At 37.1% G+C, this 19,182-nt stretch overlaps 1 protein-coding gene across 4 annotated transcripts in view; it reads left to right on the forward strand.

The window, feature by feature from the left end:
- The window catches only part of SLC30A9 (solute carrier family 30 member 9), a 79,918-nt gene that overhangs the window by 26,332 nt on the left and 34,404 nt on the right, over nucleotides 1–19,182 (forward strand). For all 4 annotated transcript variants that reach the window (XR_010409346.1, XM_064584423.1, XM_045881230.3 and 1 more), the window contains exons 4-7: nucleotides 193–292; nucleotides 2,033–2,125; nucleotides 2,708–2,790; nucleotides 12,910–12,968. Coding sequence is in view for 3 of the 4 variants with exons in the window: in XM_064584423.1 (XP_064440493.1) it covers nucleotides 193–292; nucleotides 2,033–2,125; nucleotides 2,708–2,790; nucleotides 12,910–12,968 (335 nt within the window). In the remaining variant the exon portion in view is untranslated. The remainder of the gene's footprint in view (nucleotides 1–192; nucleotides 293–2,032; nucleotides 2,126–2,707; nucleotides 2,791–12,909; nucleotides 12,969–19,182) is intronic.

Raw genomic sequence — 19,182 nt, forward strand, 5'->3', positions numbered from 1 at the left:
GCGACAAATGGAATTCTGTCCTGTTCTGCACTTGGGAGACTCTCTTCTTCTGATGCCATTCAGTGCATCAGGAAAAACATCAATTTTCTATGAAATTCATTAGTGAACCCCCTAAGTATCAGCATATGTTCATCTTCTAATGTGATTTCTAGTGTGCATATTTTTTATGTTTTTTTATATTTTTGAATTTAGTCAAAGCAGTCCTTAAGAAGAGGGAATATGGACCAAAGTACACTCAGAATAATTTCATCACTGGAGTCAGAGCAATAAATGAGTTCTGCCTTAAATCCAGGTACAGCAGTTGGTTTTTTTTAATGTGGTAGTTCTAGCTAATCTAAATAACCATTTATTTCTTAGAATGTGTTACTTGCTACTGTCCATGTGAAAACTTTCCCATGACTCCTTCCTAAATTGAAGAACTATTTGTTCAGTTTAAAAATGTTAAAATTGTTAGCTTATTAAACTGAATTCTGCTTCAGTGTGAGCAATTGCAGTCTTTCGTGGTATCTTAAACTCAAAAAAGCAGGTTATTCAAAATGTCTGAATCACACAAGAACCTTAGGAGTTTTATTACTATGTTAATATGTGGCAGATAAGATATCTTATCAATAAGATATTTGAATATTTGTATGTTTAACTTTTTAAAGTTACGGTTTTATTTGGCTAGCAGGGTTGAGTAATTAATTTAGTTACATATATGTTCACACTCCAACTCTGTTGAGCATAAATTATTTTTGTTTTCTGGTATCTTTTTGTTATTAATTTTCTTGTAATTGTAGAGATTTGTTGAGATATTTGTCACAAATTAAAAATTTCCCCTTCCTTTCTGTGTTTATCTAAGAAAGTCATATTACATGGAAAATTTCTTGGCAATTTAGTTATCAGAGTTAGCCTTTTTTTTTCCCTTTCCCTCCTGGTCACATCCTCTATTGTATATTATCAAGAAATAAGAATTCTTATAATCAGTTTTATAACTTTCATAACTATTAACAGCCAGTTGTGACATTGATGTAAAACAATGTCCTGTTTCACATGGAGTATTTCATGTAGTTCTCACAAAAATTTTGTGAATTAAGTAGATTAGGTATTGCTGTCTCCACTTGTAGGCCAGGAAACATAGTAAAGATGTTAGTGAAGACCCAGCTTATTTACTGAGTCAGCATCAGGGGGTTAGAATACATATCTTTGATACCTTGTCCAAACTTTTTACTAATATGTGATGGTTGGTTGTTGACTTATTGTATTGTATTGTATTTATTTTAAAGATTTTATTTTTAAGTAATCTCCATACCCAGTGTGGGGCTCAAACCCACAATCCCGAGATCAAGAGTCACATGCTCCACTGACTGAGCCAGCCAGGTTCCCTATAAACTCCCAAGTTTAATTTCTTGGAACTTATACCAGCTTTTTATTTATAAGCCTTTTCATAACTCTTATAAAATTTCCATAGGAAGTACAATGATCAAATTTAGAATGACTGTTGAGCAGTGACTTGATGAATACATAAACCTTTCAGAATTCAAGAGAATGGAAAATAAATAACATAGAATTGACAGATACTCTTTATGACTTGATACCTATAAATAGTATTACCATTTAGTATCACCATTTAGTATTAATCTGGATATAAACAAGTATGACTATAAATTTTAAATTTAAATTCTTAAGTAGGGGATGGTACTCTGATCCATGTTTTTTCCACACATCAGACATTGCAGTGGGGTGTCCATAGCAGATAAATACAAACACTGATGAAGGAGTTGAATCTCTGCATATTATGTAATACATATTATGTATTTTTAGTGAGCATCAAGAATAATTGTTATTTTTTCATTGTCTCTAGACCAATTTTTGTGTACAAAATGAAATGCCATCTTTAAACTGATCTTTCAAGGCTTAAACTGATCTGTATAGCCTTTAAAGGTCGGGATCTAGGTAGTGGCTTTTATCTACACCTAATAATCCTTCTAAGAAAAGAACAAAAACTGTATGAACCTTTTCTGAATAAATTCAGCATGTTTTTTTTCTTCAGTGATCTAGAACAACTTAGAAAAATCAGACGACGAAGTCCTCATGAAGATACCGAGTCCTTTACTGTATACCTGAGATCAGATGTGGAGGCAAAGTAAGAACATACTTCTTTTTTTTTTAAGATTTTATTTATTTATTTGACAGAGAGAGACACAGTGAGAGCAGGAACACAGCAGGGGGAGTGGGAGAGGGAGAAGCAGGCTTCCCGCAGAGCGGGGAGCCCGACGCGGGGCTTGATCCGAGGACGCCGGGATCATGACCTGAGCCGAAGGCAGACGCTCAACGACTGAGCCACCCAGGCGCCCCAAGAACATACTTCTTTTAGAATAAATGTACAAGCCAAATTTTGGATTAATAAAAACCCATATTAGATAGAGGTTTTTAAATGATATATTTTAAAAGCAGAGTATTTTCATCTTTGCAAACTTGTCTGCGAATTACTAGTATGTACTAGTTAACTAAAAGTATGTGATAATTTATAAGAAAATTTGCTGTTGAATTTACTTGCTGTTTAGATTTAATTTAGAAAAATTTCTTGACTGCTTTATATTTTTCCTAAAGGACCTTAGGCTTTTTTGTAAGATTCTCAGGTAGTTACAGTTCATCTCGATTTAAATATGATTACAATAAAGTCATTAAAATTGTCCATTGTTAATGGCCATGTGTGTATGCACAGATCTTTGGAAGTTTGGGGAAGCCCTGAGGCTCTTGCCAGAGAGAAAAAACTGCGTAAGGAAGCAGAAATAGAATACAGAGAAAGTAAGTATATTCAATTTAAATTGGAGTTAATTGAAAGTAGGTAAAACTTGGGCCTTTAATAATTACACTCCCTAGCAGTTGCATGCCTCTTGGCTTTGGCTCTGTTGGTTCCAGCAAATACCAGTTGCCACTTCAGGATTCTGTTACTTTTTAAAAACAGTATCAGGACGCCTGAGTGGGCTGACTCCGTTAAGCGTCTGCCTTCGGCTCAGGTCATGATCTCAGGGTCCTGGGATCAAGTCCTGGAGCCTGCTTCTCCCTCTGCCTGCCACTCCCCCTGCTTGTGGGCGTGTGCACTTGCTCTCTCACAAATAAAATCTTAAAAAAATAAATATATAAAAATAAAAACAGTATCTGTTTTTTTGGCTTTCTCCTCCATAGCTCTTTAAAGAGGAAACAAAGCTGGTTGGTGGTTTATTAAAAAATATATGAATATTATAATTTATGGTCTGATTTGAAGATTATACTTGTTCTAAAAGTAGTAGTGCTTTCTTACAGAAAAGTCTGTTAATTCAGTTTCCCCATTTCTACTTTACTTTTTTTTTTTTATTTTTTTAGATTTATTTATTTATTTATTTATTTGAGACTGAGAGAATGAGAGCGCACATGAGAGGGGGGAAGGTCAGAGGGAGAAGCAGACTCCCTGCCGAGCAGGGAGCCCGATGCGGGACTCGATCCTGGGACTCCAGGATCATGACCTGAGCTGAAAGCAGTCACTTAACCAACTGAGCCACCCAGGTGCCCACTTTTTTTTTTTTTAAAGATTTATTTATTCCAGAGAGAGTTGCATGAGTTGGGGGAGGGGCAGAGGGAAAGGGAGAGAGAGAGAAGCAGACTCCCTGCTGAACGCAGAGATGCCAGGCTGATCTATGACCCATGAGATCATGACCTGAGCTGAAACCAAAACTTGGATGCCTAACTGACTGAGCCATCCAGGCGCTCCCCGCCCCCATTTCTACCTTAAATAATTCATTCAGCAGATACTTACCAAACATTTACTGTGAACCAGAAACTGTGCTTGATGCTTGAGATTTAGTTGCGAATAAGACTTTCAGGGCATTTAACAATCCAATAGTTGAGTGACAAAGCCACCTTTATGGAATTGGGATTCAGGATTATGTGAAATGTAATTTAGATAATTCTTTGATTTATATATATTTATGTATTCACTAATGACAAAAGTGATGCACCCTTGTGATTTAAAAAAGAATACAAAAATATAAAGAATAAAAAGTCTCCTTTCATTCTCTCTAGTTACCATCTCATTTTACTTCCTATAGATAACTGTTGCTGGCAGTTTGGGATGCATCTATCCAGAATATTTCTGATGCATTTTCAAATTTATATACATACATTTTTTTCACTTAAACATAAATGGGGTGACACTATTCCTATTGTTTTGCATCTTGTTCTTTATACTTACCAGTGTAACCATAAACATATTTCCATGTCTACATATGGAAATCTACCTCTCACTCATTCTTTTTTAACAGCTGCATAGTATTCCATTGTATGGATGTAATAAGCTTTATGTTTTCCAATTTTTTTTACCTTTACAAAGAACACATTAGTGAATGTCATATTTCTTAAATATATAATAATATATTATGCTCTTATTACAAATACATGGGATAAAATGCTAGTAGTATTTCAGGGTCAAAGGACATGGGCATTTTAAAATTTGGTAGAATATTCTCCAAAGGAATATAGTGCCAGTTTACATTTACATTTATAGTGTACGAGGGTGACTATTTCCTCATGCCCTTGACAATGCTGGATATTGCCATTGTTTTAACTTTCTTGTGTATTTGATGGGCAACAGATGGTATCTTTAATTTGAGTTTCTCTAAATTAAGATGGTAAGACCTCTATCTGAGACCAAATCCTTATCCTATCTTTACCCAGCTGCCCACAGAATGGATCGTGTTCCCCTTATGTTGAGGTGACCACTTATTTTCTCTCCTGCCTCCTTGAAGGAAAAAAAGAAAATTATGTGTTTGCCACTCATTTAGTCATATGAAACAAACTCCCATCTCATCACCCTTTGCTGGGCCCGAAGATGCTGTCTCTAAAGTGTGATCTCGTGCTTTGTATCAGTTAGTGCTGGAGAAATCTTGAATAGATTATGTACAAAACTGTTTTTAAATTTTATATTATTGTGAAACTTTGCTTCTTTAAGGGTTGGGGCACATTGGCCACCCTGTCTGGCTGAGAACTCTCTACAGTCTGTGGGCTGATAGTGTGCTGATCTTTTAAAGTTTCTTTCCCTCCCCAATTCCCCTTTTTGGTGAGGTTTCTGTGAGGCCTGTTAGGTGTGCATCCTGCAGCTTATTGGCCTAAAATGCACTCTCCTTTGGTGTGCTCTCTGGGGCCCGATTGGGAGAAAGAAACCAATAGTGCAAACTGTTTTGATACTGAAAATTGACAAGTGTCTTTTTGAAATAAAGAACCAGTCCCTCTAAAAAAAAAATTTTTTTTTTGAGTTTCTCTGATATTACTGAGGTTGGTTATCTTTTAATATGTTTATTTGTTTTTCTTAATTCTGTGATAATTTTTATACCCTTTACTCGTCTTCTATTACATTGTGTGTCTTCTTAAATTGATTTTCATGAGTTTTTGATAGATTTTAATTCTTAATTGTGTATATTCTGAATATTTTTTTTTTGAGTTACCTACTTTTTATTTATTTTTTAAATTTTATCTTTGTTTCAAGTTTTTATTTAAATTCCAGTTAGTTGACATATAGTGTAATATTGGTTTCAGGAGTAGAATTTAGTGACTCATCACTTACGTATAACACCAAGTGCTCATCACAAGTGTCCTCCTTAATACCCATCACCCATTTAGCCCATCCTGTGCCCACCTCCCCTCCATCAGCCCTCAATTTGTTCTCTATAGTTAAGAGTCTCTTATAGTTTGCCTCCCTTTCTTTTTTTGTTGTTGTTGTTCCCTTCCCCCATGTTCATCTGTTTTGTTTCTTAAATTCCACATATGAGTGAAATCATATAGTATTTGTTTTTCTTTGACTGACTTATTTTGCTTAGCATAATACTCTGGCTCCATCCACATCGTTGCAAATGGCAAGATTTCATTCTTTTTGATGGATGAGTAATACTCCATTGTATATATATACACCACATTTTCTTTATCCATTCATCAGTTGATGGACATTTGGGCTCTTTCCATAATTTGGCTATTGTTGAGAGTGCTGCTGTAAACAATGGGGTGCGTATGCTTCTTTGAATCAGTATTTTTGTACCCTTTGGGTAAATACCTAGTAGTACAATTGCTGGGTGGTAGGGTAGCTCTATTTTTAACTTTTTGAGGAACCTCTGTACTATTTTCCAGAGTGGCTGCACCAGTTTGCATTTCCCCCAGCAGTGTAAGAGGGTTCCCTTCTCTCCGCATTCTCACCATCTGTTGTTTCCTGGGTTGTTAATTTTAGCCATTAGTGTGAGGTGGTATCTCATGGTGGTTTTGATTTGTATTTCCCTGATGATCAGTGATGTTGAGCATCTTTTCAGGGTCTGTTGGCTATCTGTATGTCTTATTTGGGAAAATGTCTATTCATGTCTTCTGCCCACTTTTTACCTGGATTATTTGTTTTTGGGGGTGTTGAGTTTGATAAGTTCTTTATAGATTTTGGATATTAACCCTTTATTGGATATGTCATTTGCAAATATCTTCTGCCATTCTGTAGGTTACCTTTTAGTTTTGTTGTTTCCTTAGCTGTGCAGAAGCTTTTTATCTTGATATGAAGTCCCAGTAGTTCATTTTTGCTTTTGTTTTCCTTGCCTCTGGAGACATGTCTAGTAAGAAGTTGCCATGGCTGAGGTCAAAGAGTTTGCTGCCTGTGTTCTCCTCTAGGATTTTGTTGGTTTCCTGCCTCACATTTAGATCTTTCATCCATTTTGAATTTATTTTTGTGTATGGTGTAAGAAAGTGGTCCAGTTTCATTCTGCATGTGGCTGTCCAGTTTTCCCAACACCAATGGGTTGAAGAGATGGTCTTGTTTTCATTGATATTCTTTCCTGCTTTGTCAAAGATTAGTTTTTGTTTTTTTTTAAGATTTTATTTATTTTTCGACAGAGAGAGAGTTAGCGAGAGAGGGAACACAAGCAGGGGGAATGGGAGAGGGAGAAGCAGGCTTCCCGCGGAGCAGGGAGCCTGACGCGGGGCTCGATCCCAGGACCCTGGGAGCATGACCTGAGCTGAAGGCAGACGCTTAACGACTGAGCCACCCAGGCACCCCTCAAAGATTAGTTGACCATATCGTTGTGGACCCATTTCTGGGTTTTCTATTCTGTTTCATTGATCTATGTGTCTGTTTTTGTGCCAGTACCATACTGTCTTGATGACTACAGCTTCGTAATATAGCATGAAGTCCGGAATTGTGATGCTTCCAGCTTTGCTTTTCAAGATTGCTTTGGCTATTTGGGGTCTTTTGTGGTTCCATACAAATTTTAGGATTGTTTGTTCTAGCTCTGTGAAAAATGCTGGTGGTATTTTGATAGGGGTTGCATTAAATGTGTAGATTGCTTTGGGTAATATAGACATTTTAACAATGTTTGTTCTTCCAATCCATGAACATGGAATGTTTTTCCATTTCTCTGTGTCCTCTTCAATTTCTTTCATAAATATTCTGTAGTTTTCAGAGTACAGACCTTTTACCTCTTCGGTTAGGTTTATTCTTAGGTATCTTATGGTTTTTGGTGCAATTGTAAATGGAATCAATCCCTTGATTTCTCTTTCTGCTGCTTTATTTTTGGTGTATAGAAATGCAACAGATTTCTGTATGTTTATTTTGTATCCTGTGACTTTGCTGAGTTTGTGTATCAGTTCTAGCAATATTTTGGTGGAGTCTTTTGGGTTTTCTACATAGAGTATCATGTTATTTGTGAATTGTGAAAATTTGACTTCTTCCTTACTGATTTGGATGCCTCTTATTTCCTTTTTTTTTTTAGATTTTTATTTTTTATTTTTTTTAGATTTTTTATTTATTTATTTGACAGAGAGAGACACAGCGAGATAGGGAACACAAGCAGGGGGAGTGGGAGAGGGAGAAGCAGGCTTCCCGCGGAGCAGGGAGCCTGATGTGGGGCTCGATCCCAGGATCCTGGGATCATGACCTGAGCCGAAGGCAGACGTTTAATGACTGAGCCACCCAGGCGCCCCTCCTTTTTTTTTTTTTTCTCTAGTGAGGGAGAGGGTGGGGCAGGGAAGAGGGAGTGGGGGAGAGAGAGAGAGAGAGAGAGAGAGATTCCTAAGCAGATTCCACACCCAGCATGGAGCCCAATGTGAGGCTCAATATCATAACCCTGAGATCATGACCTGAGCCAAAACCAAGAGTCGGATGCTTAACCGACTGAGCCACCTGGGCGCCCCAGGATGCCTTTCATTTCTTTTTGTTGTATGGTTGCTGAGGCTAGGACTTCCAGTACGATGTTTAACAATGGTGAGAGTGGACATTCCTGTCTTGTTCCTGACTTAGAGGAAAAGCTCTCAGTTTTTCCCCATTGAGGATGATATTAGCTGTGGGTCTTTCATACATGACCTTTATGATGTTGAGATATGTTCCCTCTGTCCCTACTTTGTTGTGGGTTTTTGTTCTGAATATTTTCTAATGTTCTTTCTTCACATTTTGTTTCATTCCCCCCCCCATCAGTGGGGATATTTCAAACTTAGAAGTACAGCGGAAAGTATAACAACCCCTCAAGAATCCAATTATCAACACATGGCCAATCTTGTTTTATCTATAGCTCCCTTACCCCCACTCTACTAAATTACTTTGAAACCAGTCCATTTCATCTTTAAATATTTCAGTCTATATCTCTAAAAAACAGGTATTTGTTTTAGTTTATATGATAGTGGTAGTTGAACTGTTTTAGAAAGTTCACTAAGCACTGCCTATAGTAATCTGTCGTCGGTCCTAATATCCTCTCAGTTGCACCTTGGTTGAAAATCTAGGATGATTTTGGATGGTTTGAATTCGGGCAAAGAAAATGAGTGACCTTCTGCTGATTATTCCTTTTCTTGACAAAATTGAAAACATTTTGTCTCTTTCCAACTAATCCAGTCAGGAGGAGTAAGGAATATATTTGAGGTTCTAGTAGGCCTGCAATATAATATTAAGTCATCTGCATGTTGAGCAAGTGTAGATTTTTTTGCAGAATCCTTTAAATCATTAGTTTAGCATTTTGAAAGTAATAAAGAGAATCAGTGAATCCTAGTATCTGTGGGGTTTTGGCCTCTCAGGAGAAGCAAACAGTTGTTGATTGATTATCTTTATATTCACAGATATGCTAAAGAGAGCTGCAGTTAAATCCACAGGGGTGAAATATTTTAGTAAAAGAAATATATATTAGGGTCAGGTAGCTTCAGAATTTTGTTATCACTATTCAGTTAAAGGCTTCCATTGGGTTCTTTTAGGTAATAGAGATGTTAATACAGGATATGACCAAATGTTGTTCCAGTAGGGCAGATTGTATTGGGGAATTTAGATGCTTGCACTGCAGTTATAGTTCTGGTTACTTTGGGGAACAGATATAACGTGGCAGGATTAAAATAGAGATAGAGGTGCCAGTATCTGAGAAAAATGTACACATATTTTTGTTTGACGGTCAGGCTTTATTTAGGAGACTATGAATTTTTAACTGTATTTCTAAATGCTGTATATTTCTAAAGCTTAAAGGTGACAGTATTACCTTCCCTTGATGAGTTGGTTAAATTTCTAAGTGGAAATTGAGAGACAATTATGGTCAGTAATATAGGAAGAAAAGGGGCAGAGAGAGTTTCTGGAGAGCATGGGAGTTCAGTATAAAGAGGGGGAGCAGTGAGATAGGAAGGTGATCAAGGAGAAGGGAAAGGGTGGAGGAGACATGCTAGGAAGGAAGGAACAAAATAGGCAAAGTAGTGGGGCTCAAATTGTCCCATTTTTGGCCAATGGAAGCACTTCAAGTTGGTTCTGAAGTCCCTTTGTCATAACCCTAGTATTGTAGCATCCTTGCTTTTAGGTACAATAAGACGTTTCAGGTTTATCTTGTATATGTCCTGCCCCAAACTGGGCATTACCCATCTCTGAAAGGAACCCCATTTCTTTTTAGTGGTAAATAAAATTGAGAGATTGTACTCGGGGTATTAGCATTAGGGGTACTTTTTTTTTTTTTTTTTTTTTTGAGAGAGAGAGAGAGGTGTGGAGCGGCAAAGGGAGAGGGAGAAAGAGAATCCCAAGCAGGCTCTATGCCCACCATGGAGCCTGATGCAGGGATCAGTCTCATCACCCCAAGATCATGACCTGAGCAGAAATCAAGAGTTGGATGTTTAACTGACTGAGCCATCCAGGTGCCCCAGGGGTACTCATTTTTAATAGGTTGGCATATTTTTAAGGTCTTTCCAGTGGACAGTAATAGGAAATACTTCATTTTTCTTAAGAGAGAAGATATACAGGCTATTCTGAAAAACTTAATTTTTTTTTCTTTGTTGTGTTTTGTAACTCTTTTCTTACACTGGAAATCTTATTTCTTTCTTTCTTTTTTTTTTTTATTTGAGAGGCAGCAAGAGAGGGAACACAAGCAGGGCGAGTGGGAGAGGGAGAAGCAGGCTTCCCGCTGAGCAGGGAGCCCGATGCGGGGCTCGATCCCAGGACCCTGGGATCATGACCTGAGCCGAAGGCAGCCGTTTAACGACTGAGCCACCCAGGCACCCCTGAAAATCTTATTTCTTAATCCATTAGTATAATTAATTACAATTTTGGTTTATTCTTACAGTGTAGTTTCAAAATAGTAATAGCAATGTTATTGCCATCAGGATGATTTAAGTTTTCTTGACTTTTCTTTTTGTCTTTAGTATATATTCCACTAGGGATGTATAGTTATATTTCTTTGTTTTAAATTCACTTGAAATTTCTGTCTGCATGGATAAACCATAAAATAGATGTAAAATTAAGTTCCTTTGTTTATTTTGCTTTAGATTTTTAGAAATAAATTTTGAAAAAAATTTTTAGAAAAAAATTTTGATTTTTATTTTATAATTTTGTAAAATATTTACATGATTCCAAAGTCACATCTACCAGACAAAACCTTCAGAGAAATTTAGTTTCCATCCTTATCTTTTCTACCTTATTCCTCCTTCTCGCATCAGTAACCATTTAAAAAATTAGTTTTGAAGCTATTTTTTCCATTAAAAAACATATTATGAAATGCATATATACTGGTATTAACCCTCCCCCCAGTCCCCTTTCATAAATAAGGTATACTTTCTGTCTTTTCTTTTTTTATTGACATTATGTCCTGAGGACCATTCTATAGCAGTAAATAGAGACATTTCTTCATTCCTTTTATAATACTCCATTTTTGGGGGTACACCATAGTTTACTCAATCATTCCCCCCACAGGTTGTTTCCAGTCTTATGCTATTAAAATAATGATACCATGAATAGGCTGTACATACTTTAAAGGAAATATTTAAACACTATTTGAGAAAATAATAGAAATTTGTTTTTCTTGTATTTTTAAACCTTGAGCTAAAAAATGAAGACTTGATTCTTTTATTAAGATTAAGTAACTCATATTTTTAGATAGTATTGAGAAGAGACCTTATATCAAAGTACCTTTCTCGTGGCTGGGTGGCTCAGTTGGTTAAGTGTCCAACTCTAGATTTCAGCTCAGGTCATGATCTCTGGGTTGTGAGATCAAGCCCCGCCTCAGGCTCTGCACTAGGCCTGGAGCCTGCTTAAGATTCTTTCTCTCCTTCTGCCCCTGCCTACCCCCACACTCTAAAATAAATAAACAAATAAATATTTTATTTTTTTAAAGATTTATTTATTTGTTTTTTTGAGAGAGAGAGAGACAGCAAGAGAGGGAACACAAGCAGGGGGAGTGGGAGAGGGAGAAGCAGGCCTCCCGCAGAGCAGGGAGCCCGATGTGGGGCTGGATCCCAGGACCCTGGGATCATGACCTGAGGCGAAGGCAGACGCTTAAAAACTGAGGCAGACGCTTAAAGACTGAGCCACCCAGGCGCCCCAACAAATAAATATTTTAAAAAGTGCCTTTCTCTCATTGCAAATCTAGATTTCTCCCTGCCTTTTTTTTATTGTGTTAAAAAAACACAACAGAATTTATCATTTTAACAGAATTGTTAAGTATATTCACATTGTTATGAAACAGATATTCAGAAAATTTTTTCCCAGAACTTTTTCATCATGTAAAACTGAAACTCTGTTACCCAGTGGTTCCCCTTTTCCCCTACCTATAGCCCTTGGTAACCAGTCTCCTACTTTCTGTTTCTATGAATTTGACTGCTATAGATATCTCATATAAATAGAATCATACAAAATTTGTCTTTTTAACTGCGTTATCTCACATAGCTTAATGTCCTCAAGGTTCATCTGTGTGCCAGAATTTCCTTTTTAAGTTTGAATAATATTTCATTGTATGCATATACTGCATTTTGTTTATCCATGGACATTTTGGATGCTTCCACTTCTTGACTATTCTGAATAGTGGTGCTCTGAATATGGGTATGTAAATATTTCTTTGAGACCCTGTTTGCTTGCTTGCTTTTCTTTTTCTTTTTCTTTCTTTCTTTCTTTCTTTTTTTTTTTTTTTTTTTGATGTATACCTGCAAGTGGGATTACTAGATCATATGGTAGTGTTTAATTTTTTGAGGAACCCTCCATGTTGCTTTCCATGGCGGTTGCACCATTTTACAGTCCCACCAGTATACAGAAGGTTTTCAGTTTCTCCACATCCTCACCAACGCTTATTATTTTCTGGGTTTGGTTTGGTTTGGTTTTTGGATAATGGCCATTCTGATGGGTGTGAGGTGATACCTCGTTGTAGTTTTAATCTGCGTTTTTCTGATAATAAGTTTGATATGAGCATCCTTTAATGTGCTTGTTGGCCATTTGTATATCATCTTTGGAGAAAGGTCTGTTCTAGTCTTTTGCCCATTTTTTATTTGAGTTGCAGATCCAGATTTTTTATAATAATCTGATATTTTTGCTGATAGCCAGTAGAACATATTTAACATACTCTCAAAGAGAATAATTGTGTTACCCTAAAATGTGACTAACAGAATATGTATGAGCTAAATGTATTTTGTAATTCTTTTCTTATAAAGGGCTATTTAGAAACCAAAAAATATTAAGAGAATATAGAGACTTCCTGGGAAATACCAAGGTAAGATTATCTTTCTGATAATGTTATGTGTGTATATTTTGCACAGTGAAATTTTAGTATCAGTCCATTGTGAAATTTTAGCATGTCTGATCATAATTCAAGATTTTCTTGAGCACATTGTAACTTAACAAATTATATAGTCTGTTTGTCTCTGTGAAATTAAAAAAAACTGGGACAACTTCTCTTTAAATTCATAACAGTGTTGTGGGGGTGGGAGGGATGGGGTGGCTGGGTGATAGACATTGGGGAGGGTATGTGCTATGGTGAGTGCTGTGAATTGTGCAAGACTGTTGAATCACAGATCTGTACCTCTGAAACAAATAATGCAATATATGTTAAGAAAAGAAAAAGATAGCAGGAGGGGAAGAATGAAGGGGGGGAATCGGAGGGGGAGACGAACCATGAGAGATGATGGACTCTGAAAAACAAACTGAGGGTTCTAGAGGGGAGGGGGGTGGGAGGATGGGTTAGCCTGGTGATGGGTATTAAAGAGGGCACATTCTGCATGGAGCACTGGGTGTTATATGCAGACAATGAATCATGGAACACTACATCAAAAACTAATGATGTAATGTATGGTGATTAACATAACAATAACAAATTAAAAAAATTCATAACAGTGTTATAAACCATAGGTGTATAGATAGAGGTAAGGGAGAAGACTTATTTTCTTAGGTTTTTAGCAAAATTCAGCTCTCATAAACACCTTTAATTTCCTTTGTCCTCTCTCCTACTTCTAACCCTGATTAAATATTCAAACTGCCACTTCTCTGCTTGTACTCAAAAAGTTTAGCCCTTGGAGGAGAAAATTACACAGCCATTCTGATTCTTTTTTTCGTATTATATGAGTATATATAAAACCAGCAGACATGATGCTATTTGAGAGTCTTACTGAACTTCCATAGTGCATTCAGTCTCTCTCTCAGGTAGCTGTTGCATACTTTTCCTCTCTTCCCAAACTTCCTACAGCCTTACTCTTCAGCTGATGACCTTGCTTCATCTTTCACTGAAAAAAATAGATGTAATTGATAAAAGTACCTCCCTTTCCATCACCAGATTTAATAACTTATCTACTTCCTATTAGAAGGAAATTAATATTGGGACTAGTATAGAAAGTTTACTTCTATTATCCTACCTCTTATTCTCTTCTGAATCCTCTTCATTTGGGCTTTCATCCCCACCACTCCACTGAATGGCTCTTATCAAAGTCACCATTACCTCCAACATACCAAGTAGTCATGTCCAGAGTCACCATTGCATTTAAACCTAATTGGGAAGTATCTCCTGTCAAGAAGTGAATGTCCTATCTGGAGAAAAGGCTAGCTGTGCAAATTGTCTCCTTTCTTCTGAGTTACATTTGAGACCTTGCTCCCTTTTGGCAAAATTTAGGTTGGCAATGATGACAACTGTAGTCATATTTTATTTGATGTTCTTTTCTTTTCCATTCATTATATTCAAAACTCCGTAATTTCCATTTCCCATTTGAATTTTGTGTTTCTGGCATTCCATTGGTGGAGTCCTTGTCTGCCTCATGAGCCAACCTTTTCACTTCGGTGCCCTGGCAGCTGTGGAATAGCTTAGGCTGGTGAGACCAGCCTCCTGGGAAGATCTGTTCCTAGGTGTTAGATCTGTTTCACATGGAGGATCATTGTCACCGGATGTTTGAGAGTAGCTGCTGACTTCTGAAATCAGTGTCACTAGAAGCCTTTTGAGGATTCATACTTGTCAACCTTGAAACATTCCACGGTTTGAATGGAATTTCTTTTTTTTTTTTTTTAAGATTTTATTTATTTATTTATTTATTTGAGTGAGCAAGAAAGAGAGAGCATGATTAGGGGCAGAGGGAGAGGGAGAAGCAGACCTCCCTTCTGAGCAGGAGCCGGACGTGGGGCTCGATCCCAGGACCCTGAGATTATGCTCTGAGCCGAAGGCAGACGCTTTTCACCGACTGAGCCACCCAGGCACCCCTAGAATTTGTTTCTATTACATTCTTTTTTTTGTAGTAATAGGATAACACTTTAATTTCCCTCTACTGTTCCCATATTTCTGTAAGGAACATTTACTCTTCTACTGAAGATGGCTGCTTTCCTTCTTTAAAATATATGGGGCTAGTCCTGTTAAATATTAAATATTTTTAAATTAAATATTAAGTTCTTTACTTTTTTTTTTTCTGATCCAGACACTTGTTTTTCTTTGGTATTTTTCTATGTATTAGGGGAGCTCTAGTAGTGATATATATGAACTCACTATGTCCTGGGTCTGCCAAAAGCATTCTCTCGTCAGAACAATATCTAACTGTCTGATATCTAATTTCTCAATGTCCTTTTAATACATTTCTCCTTTAATACATTTCTACTTTCTTGTGCCTTTCCTTAGAATTCTAATTCTGTGGATTTATTTGTGATAGTCCTTTAGAGCATCAGAAGTACCTTTATCTCTACTTGCCGTTATAACCTTGAAGTACAAGTAGTGCTTTGAGTATTTTACACTGATTTTGCTGGTAGTCCTTTTTGAAATATTGCCAAATTTTCTAATTTTGTTCCAATATTTTATTTTTATTTTTTTTAAGTTTGCAGACCCCTGAAGTATGAAGTTCATGAAGCAGTTTTTTTTTTTTTTTAAGATTTTATTTATTTATTTGACAGAGAGAGACACACAGCAAGAGAGGGAACACAAACATGGGGAGTGGGAGTGGGAGCAGCAGGCCTTCCACTGAGGAGGGAGCACAATGCAGAGCTCGATCCCAGGACCCTGGAATCATGACCTGAGCCGAAGGCAGACACTTAACGACTGAGCCATCCAGGCACCCTGTTCCAATATTTTAAAAAAATTGTTTATTATGAAAAATTTCAAATATATACAAAAGTAGAAAAAAATAAATATTTGATATACCCATCTTCCAGTTTCAGTAATTCCCAGCATATTGGCCATTCTGATTTCTAAGGGGTAGTTCTCTAATTGCTTTTATTAATGGAATTTAGGGGTGACTTTAACAGGATGCTTCCCAAGGGGGTTGTGAATCCTGGCTCCTTGTAGATCTCTTGCTTTTCCTTGGACTTTGTCACTATTTCTGATCTCATGAATACCAACATGTTTTCACCTTTTCTGTAATCATTTTTTATCAACAATCTGTGCTCCATGAATCTCTTTTTCCTTATAATATTCTATTCTAATTTTAAAGATCTCATTTTCCTTCCTTATCTGTCTTACTTATCCCAAAAGTTCTCATACCTTTCTTCTAAAGAAAGATTTCTCATCTTCCACTTTAAAGAACATCTTTTCATTTATCTCTGCATTTTTTTTACTGTTCCTAAAATAATTTTTTTGAGTTTTGTTTTTCTCTATTCAGCCAAAGGATACAGCACATTCTCATTATAATAAAACAGACATACTCTGGTTTTTATTAATCAATAAACAATAGAACTCAGAAATCTAGAGCCATGGTCAGAATTTGTAGTTTGCAAATCTAAGTTCAAGTAAAATCATGGATAAGGTTTCTTCCTGCCTAATTCCTTGTCTTAGCTCTGGGGGCAGTTCAAAACAGAATTTGGGGGCATCTAATTGCACATTGTTTGTCAAGAGCTGGCCTTAACACTTAAAATCTAGAAGCTCCCTCTTGTGTTCTCTTGTCCACAGGGAATGTAGGAGGTGCTATTTAAAATCTTGGTCTGCAGACCTGACTGCAAAACACTATAATAGTGAGAAAAAATTTAAATAGGCACTTTTCTCCCCTAATTCCTGATATGGAATCTCACCTCAGCTTTCTTGGCAATACCCAGCCAGGGTGCATCTATGGCATTCAAGTGTAAGCTGCAGCAAGCAGCCTGTCTTACAGCTCTCAATGAGGGCTGTTTCTACGTCCTCAAGGGTATTGTCGTCTGTATGCAAGGGGACAAAACCGCCATAAGCTGTGGGGACTTACCAAGAAGTAACTCTTCCATGTCATGACCCCAGTAACAACCTAAAATTTTACTCCTTATTTGTTTTCCTCATCTGTTTCTCAGAGTTCCAAGCCAGTACGTTAGATCTTAAAGACTCTTTTGATTTAGACTTACCCAGTAAATTGTAGACAGCTCTACCTGTCTTGCCCAAATATGGAGCCATGAAAGAACAGAAAAGAATGTGTACCAATTCCCAAAACAAAGGAGGGAGCTAATAAGCATGCCCAGCATTCTCTCCTAAATTTACCTCACTAAACTTAGTCAACCTCCAGAGGGCCACTGGGGAGGAGGGGAGGCCACCATTACCGCAGGGCGGGGTGGGGGGCAGGAATCTCTTCTCATGGAAATCTGAGAAGGAAGAAGTATTCAAGTGTCCACCACCAGTAGCAAGTATTCCTTTTCCTTGGAACACCTTGTTCTCTAGGAGCCCAAGATAGTCTTTCTCCTGGTTTTCCTTGTACTTCATTAATACCTCCACTTCCTTCATCTCTTCTGCAAAAAATCTCTGCTTATTTACTCAATCGCCAAATATTGGAGATTCATTATAGACCCTTTTATATTTAAAGCCCATTAGCAGGTCCAACTGGCATTTTCTCCAAGATAGATACCTAGTGTACTTGCTTCTCACCATGCCTCTTACTGAAACCTTAGTCTAAATCATCACCATCCTTTACCTGGAGTACCCTCCTAATTGTTCTCTCCACCTCTGCTTTTGTCCCCATAATTTATTCTCTACATTTTATTGAAAGATTTTATTTATTTTTATTTATTTGTCAGAGACAGAGAACACACAAGCAGGGGGAGCACCAGGCAGAGGGAGAAGCAGGCTCCCCGCTGAGCAGGGAGCCCGATACGGGACTCGATCCCAGGACCCTGGGATCACGACCTGAGCCGAAGGCACACGCTTACCTGACTGAGCCACCCAGGCACCCCTATGCTCTACATTTTAAACTATATCTTTGTAAAACCTAAATTTGACTATACCAAATACCTGCTTAAAAGCATATGGTGACTTTTTGCCAGTAGAATAAGAGTTATACTCCTTACCATAGTTTCCAAAATCCTGTGGAATGTGGTCCCTGCCTCCTTCTCTGTCCTCAACCCCTACCATTTTCCTTGCTTTCTATGCTCTTAGCCACACCAACCCAACCTTATTTTGTCCTTTCCATATACCAAACTTATTTCTTTTCCACAGTCTTTAAATGTGCTGTATGTATACTTTGCCTGAAACCATTCTTCCATATTTTTTCATGGTTGCTGCCTTCTCATCTTTGAACCTCTTTCCTACTCTAGCTAAAATAACGCTTTCCACATACACCCTCCCCCCCATACATGATCCTCTCCGTTCTGTTTTATTTTGTTATGTTCATTACTATCTGATGTTATATTTTTGTTTATGGATTTATTTTCTATCTTCCTGGACTAGATTGTGAAATCAGTGAAGGCAGGACTCTTGTTTTGTTTACTGTCAGGTCCTAGCATCTAGAATTATGCCAAGCATGTAGTAGTTGCACAATAAATATTTCTTGAATAAATTACATAAGGCAGAATTATATGAAGTACTTTAATAGAAATGTAAAGTTCAATAATAAATGTGCAGCAGAGTGAGTATTTATTCTCTGTGACCGACCAAGGAAGGCTTTACATAGAAAAATGCCAGTTGGCCTAACATGGAACAGGATAAGTAAAAGCTGGATAAATTGTGGTAGAAGATGATGATAGCATTCCAGGGAGAGGAAAGAGCAGGAGAAAAAACATAGAAAGTATACACTGAAGGAACAGCAAAGCTACATTTAACTCAAGAAAAATAGTTTTCTTTACTTGATTTCTTTCTTTTGGTCTGTTTTGGAATTAAACATATTATCACTTGAGGTCTTTGGTATTTAGAGAGCAGTAAGGAGTTAAATTAGAGAAGCAAACTTGGCTTTGGCCATTCCTTGTTTAAAAGTTAAGTTGCTCAGGAAATGGAAAAATTTTAGAATATATCGATTTTAGTTCAGTACATTTTTCTCACTTTATCCCTGGTTTCTATGTAACCAACTCAGATCTTTTCTGGCAGTAGGCAGGAGATTACTTACAAGGAAACAAACAATTAAGGTTTTGGAAAAGGACTCATATGTACTCTCAGTTTCTATCTTCTCACTTTTTAAAGTGGAGATTCTGGAGAAAAAAGCAAATAACTAAATCTAGTTGTTCAGAGGGTTTAATAGAGGACATATTTTCTGGTGTGTCAGATCACTTATAAGCATTAAACTGTTTCTCTGGGAAATTTT

Source organism: Mirounga angustirostris, unplaced genomic scaffold, assembly GCF_029215605.1.
Source record: "Mirounga angustirostris isolate CCGP_5_RB_7025 unplaced genomic scaffold, mMirAng1.0.hap1 SCAF_2, whole genome shotgun sequence".
In the NCBI taxonomy this organism is placed as follows: domain Eukaryota; kingdom Metazoa; phylum Chordata; class Mammalia; order Carnivora; family Phocidae; genus Mirounga; species Mirounga angustirostris.